The sequence below is a fragment of the Puntigrus tetrazona genome, unplaced genomic scaffold (assembly GCF_018831695.1).
Source record: "Puntigrus tetrazona isolate hp1 unplaced genomic scaffold, ASM1883169v1 S000000520, whole genome shotgun sequence".
Classification (NCBI taxonomy): Eukaryota; Metazoa; Chordata; class Actinopteri; order Cypriniformes; family Cyprinidae; genus Puntigrus; species Puntigrus tetrazona.
The window spans coordinates 300,001-317,500 of record NW_025048156.1 but is presented as its reverse complement, the minus strand read 5'-3'; the positions used below and the strand labels follow the sequence as shown (position 1 = coordinate 317,500).

Genomic DNA, 17,500 nt, shown 5'->3' with positions numbered 1-17,500 from the left:
GAGACGGGGGACAGGAAGGACGCTGCGGAGCCAGAGCGACTGAGGACTGAGGTGGAGCCGGAGGGAAGGAGGAGCCTGACAGAGCCGGTGGGATGGAGGGACGAGGCGAAGCGGAGGAGAGAATCCCGAGGCGACGGATGGTCGACGACAGACCAAGGCGGAGCCGGAGGGACGATGGAGCCTGGTGGAGCTGGTGGACTGGACGGACCACGGTGGAGAGGAGGAGCTAGAAGCCCAGGGGAGCAGCGGGTCTACGAGGCGAGGAGGAGTCCGGGACTCGGAGGCGGGGACGGTGAGGCGAGGGATCGTCCACCCTCGGCGGCGATGGGGACCGGCAGACCCGTGGCGAGCTGCGTGATGGAGAGCTGAGGATGAGCGCAGGGGCTGCTGGGATCCATCGTCATGGTGTGACTAGGGTGGGAGGGTGGGAAAACTGGAAGCGCCACGGCGCGGGCACTGGAACTCGGGAGAGCGCTCGGGCGCGGGCACTGGAACTCGGGGGCGCTCGGGCGGGCACTGGAACTCGGGGAGGCGCTCGGGCGCGGGCACTGGAACTCGGGGCGCTCGGGCGCGGGCACTGGAACTCGGGGGCGCTCGGGCGCGGGCACTGGAACTCGGGGGAGCGCTCGGGGCGCGGGCACTGGAACTCGAGGCGCTCGGCGGGCGCGGGCACTGGAACTCGAGGCGCTCGGGCGCGGGCACTGGAACTCGGGGGCGCTCGGGCGCGGGCACTGGGAACTCGGGGGCGCTCGGGCGCGGGCACTGGAACTCGGAGGAGCGCTCGGGCACGGGCACTGGAACTGGAGGCGCTCGGGCGCGGGCACTGGAACTTCGAGGGCGCTCGAAGCGCGGGCACTGGAACTCGGGGCGCTCGGGCGCGGGCACTGGAACTCGGAGGCGCTCGGGCGCGGGCACTGGAACTCGGGAGCGCTCGGGCGCGGGCACTGGAACTCGGGGGAGCGCTCGGGGCGCGGGCACTGGAACTCGGAGGCGCTCGGGCGCGGGCACTGGAACTCGAGGAGGCGCTCGGGCGCGGGCACTGGAACTCGGAGGCGCTCGGGCGCGGGCACTGGAACTCGGGGCGCTCGGGCGCGGGCACTGGAACTTCGGGGCGCTCGGGCGCGGGCACTGGAACTCGGGAGCGCTCGGGGCACGGGCACTGGAACTCGAGGCGCTGGGCGCGGGCACTGGAACTCGGAGGCGCGCGGGGCGGGCACTGGAACTCGGGGGAGCGCACAGGGAACAGTCTCTAGGACGCTAACAGGACGGCTGGGCGGGGCCAGCGGGCTAACAGGACGGCTGGGCGGGGCCAGCGGGCTAACAGGACGGCGGGGGGGGGCCAGCGGGCTAACAGGACGGCTGGGCGGGACCAGCGGGCTAACAGGACGGCTGGGCGGGACCAGCGACTCAGGATACACGGGAGGTGCCCAGTCTAAGTCCAAGTCCGAGTCCACATCATCCAGTTCCTCTTTTAGATCCAGCAGCCCCAGGTGGATGATCAGCTCATCCTCAGCCGATGTGCAGTGGGCGGAGCTCCACCCCGCGCTCTCGCTGTCGGCTGTCTCCACCGCGGCAAGCTCTGATGCCCGCTCACGCACCTGGTCTGTCGCAATCGCTCGGTCGGTGGCGCTCCACGGCTCTGTCGCTCTCCTCAGCGATGGTTCCGTGGTCGTCCCGGCTCAGCGATTGCGCCTCCGTGGGCACAGGCCTGGCCTCCGCGACGCGGGGAGATGATGGGCTGGGTTCTGGATCTGGAGTGGGGCTGGTGTCGTTGTCCTCCAGCGCAACCGTTATCGGCGAGTTGCAGGACACCAGCACCCACTCGATGTCTGCGCGGCGACGCTCTCTCGAGAGCCATCCCGGACAGCTTTGCTCGTGTGGTGGTGTTCAGTCCGCGGAAGTGAATCGAGCACAAAAAGCCGTCCGGGAAGCGCGAGTAGTTCGCGAGGGCGAGGAAGTCCTTAGTATAGCCCTCGAGAGAGCGATCCTCCTGCTCCAGCAGGAGGATGAGGAAATTTGGGTCGTTGTAGGGGGAATCCATGAAAAAACAAACCCAAAAACAAAAAGGGGAAAAAACGCCGCTTTACTTTTATGGTCGGATTATCCTGTCACGATTTGCGTGATTTCTCGGAAAGGACTCGGGACTCGAAATAAACTTAAATATATTTAATCCAAAAATGACAAAATAAATATACAAAAGCCAAAACAAAAACCACGAAAAGAGCTCGGGAACAAAACAGAGTACGTTGAAACATTGAAACATAGTAACGTTGAAACTTAGTAACTTTGATAATCCGACAACCGTGAACACAGAACACAGGGTTTATATACACAAGGAAATGAACTAAATTAACAAGACACGGCTGAAGACAATTAAACAATTAAACACAATGGGAAGGCAGGGCACAGACAACACGTGGCTCGAGACAAAAACAATAACAAAAGTCCAGAGTGTGACAAACACACACACACACACGCAAACACACACACACACACACACACACACACACACACACACACACACACACACACACACACACACACACACAAACACACTCACACACACACACACACAAACACACACACAGACACACACACTCACACACACACACACACACACACAAACACACACACACACTCACACACACAGACACACACACTCACACACACACACGCACAGACACACGCACAGACACACACACACACACACACACAAACACACACACAAACACACAAACTCACACACAAACACACACACAAACACACACACACACACACACAAACACACACACACACACATAAACACACACACACACACAAACACACAAACACACACACACAAACACACACACAAACACACACACAAACACACACACACACACACACACAGACACACACACACACACACACATTAAAAATACACCAAATAGATAAAATAAAAAAAAAACTAAATAGAAAGTTTGTGTCGGACGCTTAATTAGAAAATGAACACAGAGTGCAAGTGTAAGTGCAAGAGAGTTTATATAACGCATAAAAAAGGAATCAAATAGAATTAGAATAGAGAGACTAGAGAATAACCTCCTTGGTGTCTTTCTCCTCTTCTCCCTCCTCTAGAGTGAGCGCCGCCAGCTGCTTGGATCTCTGCTCCATCAGGTTGACGTATCTGATGGGGTTGGACAGCGCTTCGATGACGTCTGATCAGCACAAACACACACCGTCAGACACAAACACACACTCCAGCACACACACCTTTTTTTAAAGACGGCTTTCGGTTGAAAAATACAACGTTTTGCATAATATTATATAACTTCAGACCTTTCCAAAAACATCCGAAATAATAGAAAAATAAAGCAAGAAATATTAGATTAGATTTTTTTTATTTGAATGTTAGATTTGATTGCACTTGCATTATAGTTAATAATTATAACTTTTTCACAATTCCAAAAACATCCGAAATAATAATTAAATAAATATGAAATATATCATTTTGATTTTAAGTAAATACAATTAACAGTTAACTATAACTTTTTCACAATATTTTGCAACTAAATAGCCAAATAAATATTATAGGTATTATATTTCATTTTATATATTACTTTAGCATTTTAGTTAACAATTATATATATATATATATATATATATATATATATATATATATATATATATATATATATATATATATATATATATATACAAACAAACACACACACACACATTTTTTCCATAAAAACCATTAAAAACATCACAATAATATATAATTGTCAAATAATTGAAATAATTGAAATAATTGTCAAATAAATAAAAAATAATACATACAGTTTCAGCTTTTAATTTAGTTCATAATTAACACTTTCTAGTTAACAATAACCTTTCCAATATATTTGCAACTTAAACCCCTTTTTCAAAAACATTGAAATATTTTTATTAAGATACTATATTTTTATTTTATACATGACTTCATCATTTTAGTTACCAATTATAATTTTAACAGTATTTTGCAACAAAATCAGAAATATCATAATAGATTTGAGTACCAATTACAACTTTTTCACAACATTTTGAATCTTCAAAATAACTTTTTATATAAGATGAACATTAGTTTGCCTCTTACATATGTAATGTCTGAAGCTTCATAACAGGAGGAAACCCTTAATTAATATTTATTTAATTAAATATTTATTTCTTGGCATTTTGTTGAGTTTAAAAAGGTTAAAAAGTATTAAAAAAGTATATAATATTCAACAATCTTTAAAATTGTGACCATTATAAACAATTATTTGATCTAATTTACATTTACATTTGACATCTTCTGTTGGGTTTATATCCGTTTTGATTGAGTTTTGGACAGTTTTCATAAATGAAGTCATTTTGTTTCATGCAGCTTTAATAAAAACAGCATTTTATTTTTAATGAAAGAAAGTGATCAGTTTGGCCTGTTCTTTGACTTCATGGTGTTTTGCCGAATCGCAGACACGACTGAGAATACAGTCAGACCGAACAAACGAAGGTCAGCGCTGTCGTTCCTCTGTGGTTTAACAGCTCTTAACTAAAGCACAACACCAGCAGGTGCATTCTGGGTACTGGAGACGTCGATCCGTCCCACAATCCCTCGTCTCATTGATTGAAGATACAAATGAGGACCAATGAGAGCCGCCGAGACACAGATGGAAACGTCTTCACGAAAAATCCGGTAATACCGCAGTACTTGTTTTTTTACGCACCGAACAATTTTCTGTCATAATTTATCTTTTTTATGCAAAATGCGATGCTTCATTTTAATGAAAACAGCTTGTGAGATACATTTTTTATCGTGGTGTATTTCAGAAAACAAAAAAATGTACGGTAAACAAAAACTGGTGGCCAGAATTCGACCGTAAAAAATACGGTAACGACATTTTGGGTTTCGCGGTTTTAAGTTAAATTTACAGTTAAATACCGTAATTTCATTAACTGGTATAATGTTAAAATACCAACCTATTAAAGTACTGAAATCGGTTTTGTACCTTTGAAATATACCGATAAACACCAAATGCAGGCGGTGATGAGAAAGTCACGTGATCAACCAAAGCCCATCACAAGCAGCTTTTAAAAATATGTATATATGTAAACATATATTAACTATTAATATTAAACTGAAATATGCAACAAACATTATTTTAACAATGTTACATGTAACATAAATGCATAATAAACGTAACTAATAAGAAAGAAACTGGTATTTCAAAGAAAAAAGCCATTTCACGGTTTTAAATTTACCGTTAAGCATTTTTACAGTTTTTTACCGTTAAAATCGCTGTAATTTTACAGGGCAGTGACACTACGGTACTTCAATTTCTTGTCATAATTTATCTTCTTTATGCAAAATGCGATGCTTCATTTTAATGAAGACAGCTTGTGAGATTCATTTTTTACCGTGGTGTATTTCAGAAAACTCACTGTAAAAAAAATTCTATAAAATGTACGGTAAAAAAAACCTTCAGCTGGTGGCCAGAATTCGACCGTTAAAAATGCGGTAACGACATTTTGGGTTTTGCGGTTTTAAGTTAAATTTACAGTTAAATAAAAATCGCTGTAATTTTACAGGGCAGTGACACTACGGTACTTCTTGACGGTGGCGGATCCTAGATGAGCAAACGAAGCCGTTTCATGCGGCAGGTGATTACGGTTATTCATTTCTTACCGGCGAATGTATCGGGAACGTAGTCCTTCACCTCGATATACACAAATATAGCAGGAAGAGTTAGAGCTTGGTTCTTTTCATTTCTCAGACCGATGTAACGATAACCTGTGAGAACATGACAAAACTGCGTTTCAGCAAAGAAAAGAAAGATTTGATCTTCATCGTCATCATCATCATCGTGACTCTTAACGCAACGCTACATTCGCAAAATAAATGTGGAATAAAAGCAAGACAGAAAAGACTGAATATTAATATCGGCATGCATATACATCTTCACTGTTGATAAAGACATAAACATCAGCACGTTTAAGGGTTTTAAAGGGGTCATATGATGCGATTTCAAGTTTTCCTTTCTCTTTGGAGTGTTACAAGCTTTTAGTGCATAGATGAGATCCCTGAAGTAAACCAAAGAGATATTCTTTATAAAAAGTTATGACTTGTCCGCATCCCCCTAAAACATTTTTTTCACCTCACAGTGGATTTTCGTAACAGCGCCCAAGCTGTCGCGATTGAATGAAGGCACGAGGCTCACAATTTAGGAATTTAATAATCTACAGAGATGATGACAGAGGAAGGAATCGCACGCATACGACATAAATCAACATTAATAACCAACAGGTTAGGACATATATAACGGGGAAAGAAAAACAACCAAAATGACAACACGCACCTGAACATAATGTCAAAAATGAACGAAACAGACGCTGGGTCACAAAGAACACATGGAGAAAGCGCACGAATGTTTACGTAAAGAAAGTGGGCGGAGCTACTATTCTGTGTGTAGCGTTGCTGCGGGCGCCATGTTCTGGAGACGCCGTGAAAGTGAAACTACTTTGTTCTGGTTTCCAAAAGAGGACGCGACTATAAATCAGCGTTAAGTTGTGTTTACAGTCGAACACAAATATTAGAGTGTGTTCAGCACTGACTCTGAACAGACTATAAAGAGAGTCAAGAACAGTCAGTAGCTTCTGACTCACAACCTAAGTTACGTTTTCTTATTAAAACAACCTTCTACTTACTATTCAAGCATGACTTTTGAGCAATGAAGGTTAACGTTAGTGCGTGTTGTTTGTTGTTTCTCCGATCACAAATAAACTAAATCAGTAATAATGCTCTTATTTGTAATGGCTTTTACTGTTTTCGCGTCATAGCTCTGGGGCGCATTACGGTAATTTCCATCACACGCTTGAGGTATTCGGCCAATCACGGCACACTGGAAAGGAGACACTGGTTTCAGGAGGCGGGGCTTAGAGGAGAAACAATAACGTATGGTATGTGGAAAATAATGCTTTTTTTAACCAAATAAACACATTGCATTGCACCAAATACGCAAAGTAGTGTTTTTTGGTAACATCATATGACCCCTTTAATCCATTAACTCTCACCCGGACGGATGGCTGAGACGGGGATGATGCGATGGCCGATGAACTTGCCGCCCTCTTCATAGACAGCTATCCTGAGGGACGCCAGCGTGGGCAACACCACCTGACCCAGAAACAACGGCGTTATTGATTTCACGCTCTCCGGGCGACTGAAGATCGCTTGGAGAGAAACGGCCCTACTTTTTTGAAGACGATGGGCTCCTCGTCCCACACGGGGTTAATGGCGTTGCTCTGGGACGTCTTTGTCTTGAAGGCTTTTCGTCTCGTGTCGACGGGGAGCCCAAACATGTCAATCTCCACATAAACGCCCACCTTCTTGTCAGTCAGAAACTGTCCTGATATGATCTGAGGAGACGTGCAGATATAAACGACATATAAACACATAGTCTGGGGATATATGGAGGGGACCAAACCACAGGCATTTAACTCTTTTAACAAAATTATTCAACAATGTAGCAGTGGCTAATATCGGTAGGATCATGTTATAGTGTCTCTACTAAATTCTTCTCCCTTAAAAGTGACATAACAAGCAATGCTTTTCTGATTTTGGAAGCTATCGTTCTTTCTGGTATAAAGGTATTTTCTTTGGGTTGTTTGACTCATAAAAATGGAAATATAGGAAAATGTAACTTAATATGTGTTCCTGCTACATTTCATGCATAAACACACATAAACAGTTTATTTTATTCAAAGTTGATCTAGAAGAGTATATGAAAACTATCCAAAGTTCTGTTCTTCTTAAACTATTAAAAAAGCATCTCTATATTCATATCTCTGTGTTCATTTTTTTTTAATATCCCCTTATGCGTCACTTTTAATTTTATTTACCTTTTTTTAAAACTTGGAAACTAATTTCTTGCAAAACGCTAAACTCTTACTATAGTAAAAAATGGTTAATAATGTAAATATGAATAATAAACGATAGGTTATAATTATAAATTATGTAATTTATAATTATAATTATATAATAATATATACTTTGTATATTATATTATATAATTATAATTATAATATAATATTTATTCTGTTAATTATTAAATTATATCATTTTTACTATAACAAAAACTAATTTAGCAATCAAAATAATAATAAACCAAAATAATTTAATAAACTAATACTAATAAATTCAATAATTTAAATAAACAAATACATACTTTTATAGTATTTTTTTAGCTTATTTGGACATGGTAATATTTTTGTGGCATTAAAATTGAACAAACTGAAATAATAAAATGTTTATAGCCTAGTATTTCTCCGGAACAAAAACTGATTTGGGTATTTTTAATTAAACATGTTAATTTTTAAATGATAAATAATATCGATTTTATGGTATTTGTCTGAAACAAAGGCTAATTCAACCTAATCTTCTGGTGGAAAAAAAGAGATTTGGCCATCAAAACCAACAAAAAATTATATTTTGTCATATTTTTCTGGAACAAAATGCTTCTAAAGCTGCTTCTGAAGAATCTGACCTTCACTGACAAGGTGTTGGCTACGATGCCGTCCACGGTGCTCTCTGTGAAGGGGTCGAAGTGCTTGTCCGGTCGTCTCATGAACTCCGGTTTGAGTCTGTAGCCGCTCTTGCCGTTGTACTCGTACATGCCCAGGTTTAGCTGCATGGACAGATCTGAGAGAGAAAAACAACAGCGGGCAATGCATATCTTCGTAAGCCTCTCCCAGAGCGTCCTGATTATTCCTCATCTCACCGATGGTCTGAAAGTTGAGCGCGACGAGCTGACAGCCGGCGTTCCAGAAGACCTGCGGCATGTAGTTGGAGGAATCCACGCGCGTTCCTTTAGGATAAATCCTGCTCAGCTGGAACTTGTTGTATCTGAATGCGCCCTGTTAAGGGAGTGCCATAACCAATTATTATATCAATAAATCAATAAATCCTTCCCCTCCGTCACAACCAGGACAGACATGCATGGTCATCAGCACCTGATGAAACTGGAGGATGTTATTCATGAAGTAATTATTATTTATTTATTTTAAACTAGATTTGCAGACAAACCCAAGCCCCAACTGCAATAAGCTTAATGTTTGAAGATGTTTGGTTTGAAGTAGTGAGAAACTAAAAATAGTTTTAAAATTGTTCTGTATTGTTAAAAGTGCTATATAAATAAAAGCGATTGATTGATTGAAGTGACTGATTAAAGTTTGAATGTTCTGAAGGCAATGCAGAAAGACAGATGTGGTTGCTAAGGTATTCTGGGTGGTTGCTAGGGTCCAGCTATGCATGTAGTTGTTGGGGAACTTCCCCATGTTGTTCCCATGTGGTTGTTAGGATGTTGCTATGCGACTGCTAGGCTACTCGGGGTGGTTGCTAAGTTGTTGCTAGTGTACTCACAGCGGTTGCTAAGGTGTTGCTATGCGGTTGACAGGGTACCCAGGGTGGTTGCTGAAAGTGGTTGCTAGTGTAGTTGCTCGGCCGTTGCTATGGAGTTGCTCTGTGTGGTTGACAACTTGTTGCTATGTGGTTGCTAGGGCATCCAGGTGGTTGCTAGGGTACCTGGACTGGTTAGCAGGGTGTTGCTATGCAGTTGCTGTGGTACCCAGGGTGTTTATCACCTGACTGCAAGCAGCTAACATGTATCTAGCATGATTATCAGGCTACTAACATCTTGTTAGCATGATTAGCAAGTTACTACAACATTGCTAGCATAAAAGGTAAGTTACCAGCACACCGCTAACACGGTTTGTTTGTTGCTAAATAGTATTTTCTGTGAAATATGACAAAACAAAATTGAACATACATTTAAAATTGAAATTATACCATTTTCATAGCATTTTTTTTGCAACAAAACTAATTTGAACATAAATTATACAAAAAACTACAACTTTAACTGACGTCTAAGGACTTGGAAACAGAGCATGAGTCAGACGGACTCCTGTCCTGAAATCTTTCTGACAGATTGGATTATTTAGGTCATAAGTTATGGCATAAATAATAGATGCACTTGTCCTGGTTTGTCGTTTTGTGTCTCATCAGATATGTTGGCTGCGTGTGAAGAGCGGCGGAACAAAATAAAGAGAGAATAAAGCGGTAAGCCTCGTGAAGCCGTGCTTTACAGTGAATTTATAACGGCTAAGGGGCGTTGTCAGGCGCTACGCAAAACACAAAGCCCCTGAGCTGTTATAAATTCACTTTAAACCACGGCTTCACCGGGCTTACTGCTTTTAGGAAACACATATTCTGTATACTGAGTGAGGTTTCGAAAAAATAAAATGGAGCAAATAAAGTGTTGTGATATTAATAAAAACCGTAGTCTTCCGCCAAACAATGTAGTTCCTCAGAAACAGTAATAGTTGCAAGAAATGAAAAGGTTTATGTTTGTGGAGTATTTCAAAACACCTCTGAATGTGGCTCAACCAATCAGAATCAAGAACCAGAACTATCTGTTTTATAAAGTAAATAATTGTAATTAAAAAAATAAAATAAAATAAAAATATGTATATGTATATATATATATATATATATATATATATATATATATATATATATATATATATATATATATATATATATATATATTTATTTATTTTTAATTATTTTTTCATTAATTAATTTTTATTACCCATTAAATCAATAAATATGTACAACTAAAAATTACATCATTAAATATTCATTAGATAAATATAAATGAACAAATTCAAATCTCTGTCATTTTACTGCGGTCTCCTTAATTTGTGCATGAATTAAAACGAGTTATTTAATGACTTCTGTATCATTAAATAAACATCAGTGGAAACTGTTCTGTTATGTGGGCTGTGTTTTAAAGGATGCTCGACGAACTCCACCGGCGTCTTGGTGAGATGCTCCAGGGCTTTGGTCTCCACGAACGAAGACATCTGATAACTGCGCTTGCTCTCTGGAAACAGACAACCCTGCTTTGATTCAGATCTTTAAACGGCTGAGCTCTTCATTATATGTGGTCAAAACGTACTCTTGGAAATCTCAAACGAGTGGAACTTGGTGGGCTGGATGTAGTTGACCAGGGTGGACATCTCTTCAGTGGCAAAGGCTTCAGATCCTGCTGTTCCCTGAAACAGATCACCACAGAGCACCTCACTTCAAACCCTGTTTTCTATACAGTATTTGCACTTATTTACAGGCAGAGTAATTAAAAAAAATGGTGCAAAATGAGAGTAAAAGTAAAACTATTATTTATAAACATTAAACGAGAAACTTAAACTTAAAAAACGAAATAGGAACAAGAAAAAACAACATCTAGAAATTAGAAATAGTACAATTTTTTTATTATATATATATATATATATATATATATATATATATATATATATATATATATATGAATTGTTAATATTATATTATAATAATATTAGGAATAGTTAAAAATGACAAATTATTTTAGTTAGTTGGCAACATTTGTAACTAAAATGAATTAAAGCTGTATAGAAATATGGAATAAAAACTAGAATAGGTTTTTTTGAAATGGAATTTAGAAATGTTGCTATAGCAACCAACTGAAATGCTACTTAGATTATTTTAAATTGATTTAGATTTATAAACTGATCTTACACTAGAAATTAAAAACGTTGTCTTTTCAACTAAATGAAATAAATAATCTTAAGCTAAACTAAAACTAAAACAGAGATAAAAAAGGAAAGCTGTTTAGATTTATAAAATAATCTTAAACTAGAAATTAGAGTGTCCTGATTATTCTCATATATATATATATATATATATATATATATATATATATATATATATATATATATATATATATATATATATATATATATATATATATATATATATATATATATATATATATATATATATATATATATATATATATATATATATATATATATATATACACATATATATATATATATATATATATATATATATACATATATATATATATATATATATATATATATATATATATATATATATAATTTTTTGGGGGGATTTGAAACACTGACTTGACAAAATAAAATAAAGGTTATTTATGTTTAGAAAAAAGTGCTAAAATAACAAAAAAATAAAGCTATATGGAAAAAGCACATCCTAAAAATTCCACTAAAATGAAAACGGACAATTTACAAATAAAAGCTCATTCAAAATACGAATGAATAATCTGATCTAAAAGCATGGCCTCTTCCTGACCTCGTCCATGGACTTCTTACAGTCATCATCATCATCATCTTCATCCTCATCGTCCTCAGCCTCCACCTCCGCGGGAGCTAGAGCACAGAAACAGGACCAAGTCAGACTTCAGCTCTCTCTTAAGACACACGGACATTATTAAATAAACATCCATCCATATTAGTGCTGTCAAAAAATTCATTGCATAAAATATAAAAGTTGTTGTTCGCATAACATATGTGTGTTTTGTGTGTATGTATATATATATATATATATATATATATATATATATATATATATATATATATATATATATATATATATATAAATATATATATATACATATATATATATATATATATATATATATATATATATATATATATATATATACATATATACATATATATATAGATAATATTTATATTTTTATATTCATATTCATAAGAATTACATCACATATAAATATATTGAAAATATAAATGTAACGTATGTGTGTGTGTATTTATGTGCACATACTAAATATGCAGAGTGCACTTATTTTGCTTTAATTTTACTTTATCCTGCATGCGACTAATCGTTCGACAGCACTATTAAATCTGTACCAGTTTCTTTTGCGTCGCTCATGTAGCGCATTCATATGAATTGATTTATTTATCAGCCCAAAGGACATTCGTGTGCTCGTGGAGAGCGCTAGCTGTGTTACAGGTGACTCCACACAGTCCTGCTGTTCAACATCTGCTTTCAGAGCCCCGTCGTCCATCGCAGGCTCCTACACAAATGTCAGCCGCTCGCCTCGGACCGCATGCTGCCGGCCGCTTTCTCAGTGCTTATAATAACTGATTTGTCGCAGGTTATCCTGCCGCTTTTGAAAGCTTTCAGTAAACTGTGGAAACCGGCTGCGGCTTGTCGATAAATGTCGGGTATCAGCGGCAAAAAAGTGCCCTTCTGTAGCCTGCCAAAGCATTCATCCACAGAGTCACTTTAACAAACCAAGCTCAAAGTTGTGCACATTAAATGTATAAGATATTTTATATGTATATTTACAATTTAGAATTTTTTTATTTATATATTCACTAATTAATTAAATTCATTATATATATATATATATATATATATATATATATATATATATATATATATATATATATATGTGTATATATATATATATATATATATATATATATATATATGTATATATATATATATGTGTGTATATATGTATATATATATATATATGTATATATGTATATTATTTTAAAAACATGCAAATTTAAGTTTATTTTATTAATAATGTACTAATTTAATTAAAATATATTATATAATTATTATATCTTTTATATTATTTTTACTTTTGATAAATGCAAACAAAATTTTAATTCCTTATATATTGCAATTTATAACAGAACTTTACAGTGTAATGTATAATTAAAATAAACGATAAGCTCTTGTGATAAACTATTCTATCATATTTATTATATTAAATATCTACAATTTTACAACAAATTTATATACATGTATTCTTTAATAATTTTATATATATATATTTTTTTTTAATATGTATAATATATATAATATATATATATATATATATATATATATATATATATATATATATATATATATATACACATATATATATATATATATATATATATATATATATATATATATATATATATATATATTATTATTTTTTTTGTAAATATATAATTTTTATTTATTATTTAAATATATATTTCAAATACTAAACGCTTAAGTGATTTAAATGTGTATTCGTTGATCAGAGTGTGGTGACCTGCAGGTCCAGCGCTGGGAGACGACGGCTCAAAGACGCTGGACGAGTCACTGTTGGTGTTGGACGCCTGCTCGGACAGCTTCTTCTTCGCGCTGCCGTCTGAGGGTTTGGGGTGAGATTTCTTGTTCTTGACCAGGATCTTTCCCATGAGCTCTTGAGGGCTCGGCAGAGGAACGCCGGACTCGAGCTGAAACACAGCAGAGTCTGTCAGAAGAAGAGCGCCGGCTGATAAAGAGAGCGCCCGTGCGTCAGGGACAGAGACACTTACAGGGTATTTCTCCAGAGTCTCCGTCAAGAGAGCGTCCCCGAATATCGATCGGCAATATTCTGCCATTTTGGCTTGCTGTTTGGGGCTGCCATTTAACAGAAAGACGTTATTGCATAAACATGCATGCTTCATCGACAACATTTGGAAGACTTTGCTGAATAGATTTAAATGTGATAATAAACAAAATGCAGCTAAAAGATTATATTGGAACAAAGTTAAAAAAAAAAAAAAAAAAATTATATATATATATATATATATATATATATATATATATATATATATATATATATATATATATATATATTTTTTTTTTTAATATATATATATATATATATATATATATATATATATATATATATATATATATATATATATATATATAAAATTAAATTTAAAATATATAAAATTAAATTAAATAAATCTTTACTATTTGTAGTTTGATTTCGAATTCATAAAAACATGAATTTAACTTATCGGAGGCTAAAAGCATAATAAAAAAATACATTAAAATAAAATAATAATAATACTGAATATGAAAACAAAACAGAACAATATATTAATTAATATTGAATTGATCTTTCTGTAGAATTCTGCAGAATATATTTAAAAATAATAAAAATAATAAAAATGAACTCTTATTAGAAGCTGAACGCACAGTGAAATAAAATAAAATATAATAATAGAAATATTGATTAAAATAATATCAAATTAAAAATATAATATTGAATAAAATAATTGTAAAGAATTTAATCTTAAGGTAAAGACGCCAATAAACAAAACTCTAATTTGAAAACGAAAGCATCATTAAAAAATAAAATCAAAATAAAATAAATACAGTATAGAAAAAAAAAAATAATGAAATCGATTTAAGGGGAAATATTCTAAATATAGCAAAACACGTAATATGGTATTAAATTAAATGTCCTAATAACCCTAACTGGTAGCATAATAAAATAAAATATAATGCAGAATAAAATAAAACGATACACTCAAACAATTAACTAATAAACGAGCACCTGGCAACGCTGACATGCATGTGATTGTGTGGAAGTGTGACGTGACTGAAGTGAAATTCCCCGACTGCACACACATCATGTCATCTCTGATCAGAACAATGATGACTGAAAACAAATGATGCATCTCAGAGGCTTCTAATCGCTCCGCTCCTTGTTGCCATAGTTTCCGTCGGCCCCGAGGAGCCTCGGCGCTACGGGAAGAAAACCAGCAGCTTCTACACTTACGAGTCCACGTGATTCTCGAAGGACAGGATGATGGGGAACGGAGACGTCTTAAAAGCACACTCTGCTATGGCTTCGATCACTTCCTGGAAAACAAGAACAGATTGAAATGAATTCAGTTTCGTCTCAGTAATTTATCCAACAGGAGGTTTCGATGTGTCAGCATGCAATAGAGCTATTTCTATCGTTAATTTTTCTATTTTAATGCAGTTATAATACTAAATGCATGGGCATAGCTGATTTAACTTGTTACTCTGAATGCAATGTAGTTTAATTAGGCTTTGTTTTATTATATAAATTAAACTAAATAAAAAAATACATAAAATAGTATTAGTAATAGCTATGATAATAATTAAATTTAAATATAGATTTAATAAATATGTACTGAATAAATAAAATGTACTGGACTCTGGAGTCTGAATGAAATAAAATAAAATAAAATAAAATAAAATAAAATAAAATAAAATAAAATAAAATAAAATAAAATAAAATTAAATTAAATTAAATTTAATTTAAAAAATGAAAGCATCATGAAAAGGAATAATTCCACAGAGTAGACTAAAACATCAATAAAATTAAAATTAATAATAAATTATTAATAATAAAAATGTAATATATGTAAATTATAAATAATAATTAAAACAAAAAGTAAGGCAGAATTAACTAAAAATAAACACAAGAAAAAGTAAGATAAAATGGGAAAAATAATACAACAAAATAAAAGAATATCTTTGGTGGTTTAGGTTTAAATATGTTAAGAAATAAGACACACTAAACTCTTTTTAGAATGTGAAATTAAACAAACGATAGAATAAAATAAATCACAAACAAAACTCTGAAATCATAATACCAACAAATCAAGTAATTATTAAAAATGAATTAGCTTCATTAAAATGAAACGAGCGCTCAGGTCTATTAACAGCAGAAGAGAAATGACTCCGTGCACCTACTCTTTTTTTACTGAAACGTCTCAAAAAGCAGAAAATAGCTGTAAGTTAAGGACTACTTAACAGTGAGCGGTGATGAAAAGAGCTCCGTGCGACCTGACTGTGGTGAGTGTGTTTTGGGTCACCTTGAAGGAGATCTCGGAGGTCATGGTGAAGCCGTGTGTGATGACGGGCTCCTCCTCCGCCGTCCGGCCCTTCCAGCAGTCCAGCTCCACACAGCGACAGCCGGACAGCAGCGTCTGACGGTACATCTCTACAGAGGAGTTCCCCGCCAGCTGCCCCGCTGACAACACACACACACACACACACACACACACACACGTTTGTTCTTGTGAATTGTGGGGGTTCTCCGTAGGCTTGACGGTACTGTACAAACTGATATGCGCATGCACACACACGCACACACACACACACACAATGACCCACCTATGCACAAACACATGTTTGTTTTTGTGATTTGTGAGGATTCTCCATAGGTTTGGTAGTGTACAAACTGTTATGTGTACACACCCACACACACACAAGTACATATGCACAAGCACACGCACACACCTATGCACGCACACACAAGCCTGCACACACACACACACACACACACACAATGACCCACCTATGCACACACACGTACATGCACAAACACACACACACACACACGTTTGTTTTGTGAATTGTGAGGATTCTCCATAGGCTTGGTACTGTACAAACTGTTATGCACACACACACACACACACACACACACACAACCATACATGCACACACACACAAGCACACATGCACACACACACAAGCACACATGCACACACACACACGCACACACACACACACACAATGACCCACCTTTGCACACACACACACACACACAAACACATACACACAATTGAATTGTGAGGATTCTCCATAGGTTTGGTACTGTACAAACTGTTATGTGTACACACACACACACACACAAGTACATATGCACAAGCACACGCACACACCTATGCACGCACACACAAGCCTGCACACACACGCACACACACACACACAATGACCCACCTATGCACACACACATACATGCACAAACAACACACA

At 37.1% G+C, this 17,500-nt stretch overlaps 1 protein-coding gene across 4 annotated transcripts in view; it reads right to left on the bottom strand.

Moving 5' to 3' along the window:
* Positions 1-17,500, bottom strand: part of LOC122334402 (1-phosphatidylinositol 4,5-bisphosphate phosphodiesterase beta-1) — a 69,993-nt gene that overhangs the window by 13,369 nt on the left and 39,124 nt on the right. For all 4 annotated transcript variants that reach the window (XM_043232293.1, XM_043232290.1, XM_043232291.1 and 1 more), the window contains exons 11-23: positions 16,555-16,712; positions 15,486-15,568; positions 14,245-14,329; positions 13,977-14,163; positions 12,200-12,276; positions 11,007-11,103; positions 10,847-10,931; positions 8,769-8,893; positions 8,535-8,689; positions 7,243-7,407; positions 7,066-7,165; positions 5,681-5,785; positions 3,079-3,194 (exon numbers count right to left, since the gene is read on the bottom strand). In XM_043232293.1, coding sequence (XP_043088228.1) covers positions 3,079-3,194; positions 5,681-5,785; positions 7,066-7,165; positions 7,243-7,407; positions 8,535-8,689; positions 8,769-8,893; positions 10,847-10,931; positions 11,007-11,103; positions 12,200-12,276; positions 13,977-14,163; positions 14,245-14,329; positions 15,486-15,568; positions 16,555-16,712 — 1,538 coding nt within the window. The remainder of the gene's footprint in view (positions 1-3,078; positions 3,195-5,680; positions 5,786-7,065; positions 7,166-7,242; positions 7,408-8,534; positions 8,690-8,768; positions 8,894-10,846; positions 10,932-11,006; positions 11,104-12,199; positions 12,277-13,976; positions 14,164-14,244; positions 14,330-15,485; positions 15,569-16,554; positions 16,713-17,500) is intronic.